The following is a 9,234-nucleotide window of genomic DNA, read 5'->3' as shown; positions in this document are numbered from 1 at the left end:
TGGCCGCACAGAGTCCTGACCTCAACCCGATAGAACACCTTTGGGATGAATTAGAGCGGAGACTGCGAGCCCGGCCTTCTCATCCAACATCAGTACCTGACCTCACAAATGGTCCAACATTCCCATAGACACACTCCTAAACCTTGTGGACGCCTTCCCAGAACAGTTGAAGCTGTTATAGAGCAAAGGGCGGGCCAAGTCAATATTGAACCCTACGGACAAAGACTGGGATGCCATTAAAGTGCATCGGGGGGAGAAGGGGAGGCGAGGAGAGGGAGAGAATTTTAATGTGAAATAAAAAAAATTTGTGCACTGAATACTATCATAATAGTGTAGTTTTGTTTTATTAAATATCAGAATAGACTGTTAGTCTCTTCTGCCACAAATGCTGCTACCTGCCTGTCAGCAATTGTTGCCTGTGCAATGAATCGCATGCCAAGATGAGTGATTTCTATGCCCATGTACGGGTGTTGCGTCATCAGGGTCCGACCAATCAAGAGGCCAAAACACACCAAATCCAGACCTGGGGAAGATAGCAGCTCCGGCGCTGGAGGGGGAGAGTGGACAGCAGTGTGGGAGGGGGGTGTCATTTTCAAGGTAGGTCGGCCATCGTGGGCTAATATGCTGTACATTTTGGCATATTATGGCACACACATGCACCAGTGCAGAAATACAGACTTCCACTGCTGGCCTCCTGAATGTAGACGGCTAAACTTTCCTGCGGAACCTCCCACTTCCATACCTGCTAAATTCCCCCCCCCCAGAATAAAAGTATGTAGATCAGGAAACGTCCTTGTCTTGTTAGTGACTCAGAGCTAAAAGAGAATTAGTAGAGTGCCAGGAAACTAGCATTTCCACAAAAGGACCAGCAATGGCAGCCATTGTCCTTAATGTTTCATAAAAGTGTAAAGCCAAAACTTTTATTGTAGTTTTGGATAGAGCAGGAATGGGATAGACCCCTATTAAGTTATTTTTTCTGCTAGGTTGGACTTGATGGACTAATGTCTTTATTCAACCTCAAATACTATGTAACTATGTACCTATGCCCTGCCTAGGATAGTTTTCCTTAATTTGGTGTCCTGAAGACACAACAGGAAATCTCCAAAGTGAACGTAATTCTTAACTGAGAGTTGCCAGAGGAACAAGTGTACCCATTGGGGGATTATCCCTTTTGACCTTTTTCTCTGGGGACAACTCAGAATTTTTGGATTAGATCACTGGACACTATACAATTTAGAAAGCCAAAATGTAACATTTAAAAAGCCATCATTTGATAACGGCTTTAACAGGCCGAGGGTTTGAAAGGACTGCCGTTTAGTTGAATACATTTTGGTTGGAGGTAAAAATGGAAGCCAATACACCTGGATATGTACGTACTGTGTTATTGCTGAACAAGGTGATATCGCCTTCATTGCCGGTATAGAAGAGGATAGGGCCCCCGGGCTTCTTCCAGTGGGTGTCAGACACCAGGTAGCGCTGTTTAAACGTGGAGTCCTCATAGAAACCGAAGTGGTCGATCTGTAGGGAACCAATAAATAGCATTGAAGTCACGTAGTAATTACAGAAATATAAAACAAAGGCACTCTGATATTTAGACCTTGGTTGACACTAACTACACTTAAGTGGAACTGAACTCAAAGACATGCAGGTTGGTTAATTGGCTCTTGCCTAAATTGGTCCTGTATGTGTGCATGTGAGATTGTAAGCTCCTTGAGGGCAGGGACTGCTGTAAATGTACAACTATGTAAGTGCTCTGTAAATTGTTGGAGCTATATAATTACCTGTAATAGTGTATTTAGACCTCAGGCACCGCAGCCTCTGACTGCTAGTCTCGGGAGACTTGGAATGAGATTTGGTGAGGTCACTATTTTACTCATGGTTCTCCTTGCTGGAGGCTCCAACATGAGGAAGCAAAGACCTGCCTCTACCAAGATAGCCAAGGTGGTCACAAAATTATATATATATATATAATTTCATTTCTTTTAGATTAGTATTTTCAGAAGACAGAGGAGATTGTTTTTTGCTTCCATTTCAACACATGGGAAATTACAAGGACACTACATTTCTGGTAAGATCAGGTATTTGCTGTACTTCCCGAAAATATTCCTAGCCTAAAAAAGAAAAATGCAGCCACATCATCTAAGGGGCTGGTATGCTTTAGTATATTGTGGTTTGAGGTTAACCGGATATGGGACAAACCTGGAGACAGTCTTTGCTGACCTTTGTTGCCTGGGTGACAATCATGCTGACCCTTTGGCTTTCATATATAAAATCTCTTGCAAAAACAGGTTTGCAGATAAGGATATATGGTCAGCAAGGCAGCCCTTGTATTTTTTTAAATGAAAGGTTTACTTTAAACATAAGCTTGAAAATACTGAGCCTGGCAGCTGGACTAAACATATCCTCATTACTGTGAGCAAGACTGAGTCAGAGAGCTGGATTCAGACACAAGTTTTAATGGACCAAAGAGAATCGAAGTGACCAAGATCATTGGTTTATCAGACACTGACAGACACTTTAACCTCTGGGTTCACTAAATGTTTTGACAGCTTCATTTCCTTAAAGAGTGACCTCAGATGTCTGACCTCTAAATTTCTTGTCTTTGTTCTTGAATGCGGTGGTGTAGAACCTTCAGTTGACCTCACTCTTCCGCTGAGGTATACTCATCGGAAGAACTTGAGCCAAACATTTTTACTATTAAAAAGTGCAGAATTTTTTTAATTTTGATGCCAACTGTTGGCAAAAGTTCAGAAACAGTCAATGAATGGGTAAAAGTCAGAATTGGTGGGAGCAAGATCAAAATTAGGTTGAAGATGTTGATCGTTGGCAACTGGAGTATGAAATTGCCATCAGATAAAAGATAACTGCCTACTGATGCATAATTGCCAGTAAAGAAGTCTGTAAACAAAGGATACCTTTAAATATCATTAAAGTTCAAGACAATGAACATGAAGCTGTTGCAGTGATGATGATGTCCATCCTGTCTGAGGAGCTTCCTCAGCTGAAGGAGATAGAGGTTACAAAAGAGGATTTCCTCACTTCACCCACGCTGTGCTTGCCAAGTACCGGGAAGGAAGAGAGATTCTCCTGTTACTGAACATACTAAAGTTGTTATGTATTAGTTGGAAGCTTGATCAGATGCAACAACATCATGAGAGCAACAGTGCCATTTAAGGTTCCACTGCCAACTGTAGGACTCCATGTCGGAGGTACTGCAGTTAGTTCAGTTTAGGAACAGGTCTGTTCAACATGTTCCTTTGTAAACGAAGGTGGTACAATCAGTGACCACAGCAAATGCATTCATCCTAGGCCTGCTTTAGTCTTTACTTTCCAACTCCAAGGATAGGAATATTGGAAGACCATAGGGGAAGCATGGCCAGCAGTGTCATACTGCCTTAGGACTGGAAACGCCAGTTGAGCATCTACATGGTGACCTCATCTGCCTACTCCTCCATGGTCTTAAATGTAGAAAATCTCTGCTCACTAGGCCTCTACCTGTTCCACAGGTACACCAGCTCAGTTAGTCCTTCATAGCATACTATCACCATACCATCACCAGAGATAAAAAGCCACCTCAAGAACTTCTTAAGGAGCATTCACACTTCCTAAAAGGGGATCTAAAGCCAATTGTTTTTGGTTAGAGTCTATTTGGAGATTCACCCACTCCAAGTATCCTGCCGACAGGACTGAAAGAGATAGATGAAAGTAGTCACTCGCACTCCATGATATTAAAGTCAATGCTGTTTATTGACTTAGCGAAGGAGATGTGTGTTACCTCAGTCAATAAACAGCATTGACATTAATATCATGGAGTGCGAGTGACTACTTTCATCTACCTACATTTCACAGAGGCATGCGTTGTCACCACGGCACCCACCCAGTTGGATTTGGGTTTTTGTCCGGTCAGGAGTGCGATGGGACAGGAGGATTAAGGACTTAAATGAGGGAAAAGCCATCATTTTGAATGGTCACCAGTACATCAAGAGAGGAAACAATCCAATGAGGACATTTGTTCCAGTGACAACTATTAAGGGGATATTCCTCATTTTGGACTTCCCACCACATTGTTATGTCTACAGGGCAGGAAATGAAGGCAAAAATGGGAAGTACAAAAGGGGGACACAAATGGCAAATTTAAAAAACACACAATTTTGGAGTGCCAAAAAATTCGTTCCCTGATGTGACTGTAGCCATCTACATCAAGTGGATGTTTTTCAACGTCAGTAAGCAACTGTGTAGTATTAAGTTGTGAATGGCACTACTCTGATTGCTATTCCAATCAATAGTCACACCAAATCGAGATTACAGTTTGGAAAAATAATAAACCCAAGTAAAATCTGCAGGATTCCTGAAGTAAAGTGTCCTGGTAGTAGCGGAACCTAGAACATCAGAGCCTACTACTTCGCCACAGTCGAATAAAAAGGAGCAGAAATCTTCCAAGGAAGACACTTAGCCTGGTACCAACTAGGCTGAATTTCCTTTTGAGGTGATGTCTACTCTGAAGGGTCTTAGGACAGGATGTGTAGGGAGACCTCCCCAATGGGGACACATACAAATTTTAGAGCACCTAACCCTTCCTGGCTCTGCAAACAAAGGTTTTGGCAAAAATTTGAATTAAAAAAACCTGCTATATCTCAACTCTGAGATGTTCAGGGTTTTAAGGCACACTGAATACACATTCCACAATGCATCATATGGTACTCTTAATTATGGACTTTCTTAGGCACCGATTTTTCCTGTACTACAACCCCCCTGAGCAGATTATGATAAGTAGCAATCTGTGCCTTCTCTGGTTAAGTTCATCACCCCTCAATGACATATTTACATTAAAAAAGGGGCACTTTTAAATGAAAGTCTACATACTACACTGTCTGGCCAAATATGGATTCAGGTAGCGTTATGATATGGTTGCTTTAGTTGGACCGGTCTAGGTTGAGCAACGTTATGTCCCCCAAAAAAAGATGAGGTCAGCTCATCTTCCCTGATGGCACATTGGGCATATCATATTCCAAGATGACAATGTCAGGATTCATCGGGCTCAGATTGTGAAAGAGTGATTCAGGGAGCATGAGACGTCATTGTCACACATGGATTGGCCACCAGAGTCCAGACCTTAACCCCATTGAGAATCGTTTGTATTTGCTGGAGAAGACTTTTCACAGAGGTCCAACTCTCCCCATCACCACTACAAGGTGCAACTCTGGACAGAAATAAAATGTTGACATTGTATAAACTTATCGAAATGCCATGGTAAATACATGCCGTAAATCAAAGCTAAAGGCGGTCCAATGAAATATTTAGCACGCGTGTGACTTTTTTGGGCCAGGCTAGTCTGCGACAAGTCTCCATAATCACATCAGCAGCAGGAGTTAAACTTCTGGCTGTCTGTTTGGGGTGTGAAATCGCTCAGGAAACATGACACTGCCCCAATCCCAGCTGGTGAAGAGATCAGGAGATCCTCTACAGATGGGACACCGCTGGAAAGTAATTAGCAGAGTTCTCCACATAAACAACTTCATTGTCTTCAGATGAGAAAACAAAGTGTGATGAGTCCCACAAGAGCTCCCATGTGGTCCCAGAACATGTCATGATCTTATAGAGGACATCTGCAGCAACACTTTTTAGGGCTCCATTGGACAGCATGGGCAGTCTCAATGCAAAAGCAAGGCAAGAAGCCTTTATTCGCTAGGGCCCGTTCACATGAACACACTGTGTGCTTTGCAATAAAAGAATGCTGGGATAATTTTATTGCAGCAAGTTACAATGCACTGCAATGCATTAAGGGAAAATAAAACACTGCCTGCAATAACTAACACACACACTTTGTTGTGCAGTGTGAAGCACCCCTAAAGCAAAGTGCAGAAGTCCCCCCTTAAATTAGTGTTGCCACCTGTCCAGGATTTACCCGGACAGTTCGGGTTTTGAATGCTGTGTTCGGGTTTCATGGCAGCAGAAACCCGGACACAAGATGTCAGGCACACAGGTGAAACCAAAATTAAGATAGGGGCTACTGGTCCCCCACTGAAAATAGTCTCAACTGTGATATTTACATATGAAGGGGTGGCGCTATTTACATATGAAAAAGCCGCAACTCATTCTTCCAAGAAAATTTCCGTGTGTCGCTAGAGTGTTCGGGTTTCGATGGAAGAAAAGGTGGCAACCCTACCTTAAATCAGTGGTCACAGTAGAAAAGGGCCCCCTTACATTGGTGGCAGTAGAGAAAGGAACCTCCTTTCACTGTTGGTCAGTGGATAAGTGCCTCCTTACATTAGTGGTTTGTAGAGAAGGGCTCACATACATTGCTGGTCAGAGAAGGGTCACCTTACGTTTTTACTGACTGACAAAGGCCTCCTTACATTGGTGGTTAGTGGATAAGACCTCATATTGGTGGTCAGTAGAGAAGGGGCCCATTACATTGACTATCAGTTGATATACACCCACTTACATTAGTGGTTAGTAGAGAAGTGCTCCCTTACATTGGTGGTCAATGAGAATGTCTGGTACATTTATTCCGAGTAGAAGGATAGCTAAAAAGATAAAAATGGTGGCTGGCAGTTATCCGAGAGGCAGAATTTGCCAATAGCTCAAGGAACCCCTAGCAAGTTTGTGCTTTAGATACGTTAATCATTTTTGATACTTTAATAATCTTGACAGAGTGGCTCTAGCTCTGCCTTGCAGCCAATAAGAAAAAGTAATAAATCCATAGGCTGGTGGGACCATTTATTGGTGGGATTGCGTTAAACTTATCTTGGCACATGCAGTCACATATAATAAAGCTATGTGGTACAAATTAGGGACGTCCCAATACAGGGCATTTTCAGGAGTACTTGTACTCCTGAAAATGCCGATACTAAAGACTGGTGCCGGCCCTTTAAATTTCTAAACTGGATCGGCTGCCTAAGGTCCCACGCTTGTGGGGACCTCAGGCAGCAGCTGTCTTTGACAGTGCCTGCCCGGTCCCACATCTCCTTCTCTCCCTTCCCGTCACAGCTTAATGCTAGGTTCACGCTTAGGCAATTCAGACGCCAAGCATTTTCAATCGTGCGACTGCATTGTAAACCGCACATTTTTCAATGCATAGAGATGTCTATGGGGACACAAACCACGCGACAACCGCCCAAAAATAGCTCCTGAACCTTTTCGCGCGACAGGCGATTCTGGTCACACCACAAAGCTGTGAGCAGCCTCCATTGACTTCAATGCGAATCTGTGTTTTGCGTGATAAATCGCCTACGTGTTCACCGGCCCCGAGGCAGCCCCACACCACATATACAGCCCCAGAGCCATCACGAAACCACTACCTGTCTCATTCAGCTCACCCTTTTAGCCTAGCATTTTTCGCGGAGACCCTGGTAACATCTGGACGCAGCTCTGGTGAAATATGTATTCAGCGCTGGTGAGACCTACATGCAGCTCTGGTGGGAAAATGCCGTAAAATAATTAGTCTATATTGTTTTAGAAAAAAAAAAGTTACATGTCCCTTTAAGAAAAAGTATCGATAATTGGCATCGGCGAGTACCTGAGGGAAAGTACTTGGTCTTTAAAAATGGTATCCGGATATCCCTAGTAAAAATTGGGAGCATTGTGTGACCAATCAATAAGTACTATATGCTACATTCCACTGTGCCCTATGTGATCACTGGGAACCAATTAGAGCGATCTTGGCTGATTATCCCACATGTGCGCCCAGCCCCAGTCCAACCTTCACTAAATAGACAATGTATAACTTCATTTAACTTTATACAGCTTCACTGAACAAACCAGATTTTAAAAAGTTACTTGTCCTTCAAACCACAAAGGAGGATATGAAAGAACGCTTACAGATTCCAGATGGCAGCAGGCTGCTTCAGTTCTCCAGTGGTCTACCACACACGCATATGAACATTGCACTTTGCTGCATGGGTAAGCTTCATTTGCTGGAGAAGCCAACTCATGTCGAGTCAGCCCTCAGATTCAGTCATGTGCCGCATTTATTTATAAAACAGCAAAGATTTGTGCATAGTCCCGTGACACTCCAACAATGGAAACATCCCAGCAATGTGAAGTGGAATTGGATTTACTCAATACAGAATGATTTGGGCTTATTCAAGAGAACACTGTGCCTACCCCACCCATATCGTGATGATGGATGCCCATGTTTATACTTTGAGAGCATGATACAAGAGTTCCGAGTACCAAATTAGCATTTATGGATCTTCATGTGCGAGTCAATCATGAGATTATTTCTGATTGCCGTAATCTGTAATGACCACTTGCACATCAGCATTGTTCTGCGTGCACAGCGAGCCATGACTTAAAGGAGAACTATGGGGTCAGTGTTTTTCCCCATAGTTCTCCTTAGGGTAACGGGAGGACACAAACTAGCACCCTCCCGTTACCCTAAGCTCAGTATACAGAGACGCCACAGCGGATCCCGACCTGGACGTCGGGATCCGCCCAGCTGCGTGAGTGACAGCTGGCTCTGCGTACCTAGAGGCAGAGCCAGCTGTACCCGCCCCCTCCCGTTCCGCCAGTCAGATCGGAGAGGGGAATCCAGCCCCTCCCCTGTCATGGCAAACAGCCGTGACAGGATCGAGAGGTGAGCGAACCCGGTATGTGTTCGCTCACCTCCCGATCTACTGAGCCGACCTGTGACAGTCTCATTGTCACAGGTCGGCTAGAACTATGAGGTGAGTGGAAATCACTCATCTCATAGTTCCCCTTTACCACTGCGTTGCAGTAAAATGATGTGCAAGCTGGTGTGTTGCAGTGCCGTTTTGAAACGGTGGAAGCCAAAATAATATAATCGCTTATTGCAAATATCACCACATAAGTCAAAAAAGCCAGCGTTTCAGAGTCCCTTCCACAAGTCAACACAGTGATTAAGGAAGGGACCCTCTGTGGTTCCAAAAACAACAAACAAAATATTTTCTTGGCATTCTGGAGCAGTATGTGGGCCCACACACTATTGCAGACCTGGACCCCTCAAGCACCGGAGAAATGTGATGGTGGCCTCTAGAAGTATCCCAGAAGAACAGAGTACACCTATTCTTTTAAAGATTAGTTACCGACAGTTAAATATGGGTCAGCTGTTCCTCAATGCTGAGCAAGTTTTTATCTACGTTACGCATCAGCAGTGCAGGAAGATCACACAGATGGCTGGAGATATCCCAACTGGAAAAACAGCAGACTAAATAACTACTGGGGGAAAAAAAAAAAAAAAAAAAAAAAAAAAAAACCAAAAAAAATCTCAAA

The 9,234-nt window shown here is 43.6% G+C and overlaps 1 protein-coding gene across 1 annotated transcript in view; it reads right to left on the bottom strand.

Annotated features, from left to right (window-relative positions):
- PRCP (prolylcarboxypeptidase) overlaps positions 1-9,234 on the bottom strand; it is a 35,429-nt gene that overhangs the window by 17,620 nt on the left and 8,575 nt on the right. Inside the window, exon 2 of the mRNA XM_018565706.1 lies at positions 1,378-1,518. Coding sequence (XP_018421208.1) covers positions 1,378-1,518 — 141 coding nt within the window. The remainder of the gene's footprint in view (positions 1-1,377; positions 1,519-9,234) is intronic.

The sequence above is a fragment of the Nanorana parkeri genome, unplaced genomic scaffold (genome assembly GCF_000935625.1).
Source record: "Nanorana parkeri isolate BGI_ZX_2015 unplaced genomic scaffold, ASM93562v1 scaffold875, whole genome shotgun sequence".
NCBI lineage: Eukaryota > Metazoa > Chordata > Amphibia > Anura > Dicroglossidae > Nanorana > Nanorana parkeri.
The sequence above is the reverse complement of the archived record's forward strand: the minus strand, read 5'-3'. Positions and strand labels throughout refer to the sequence as shown.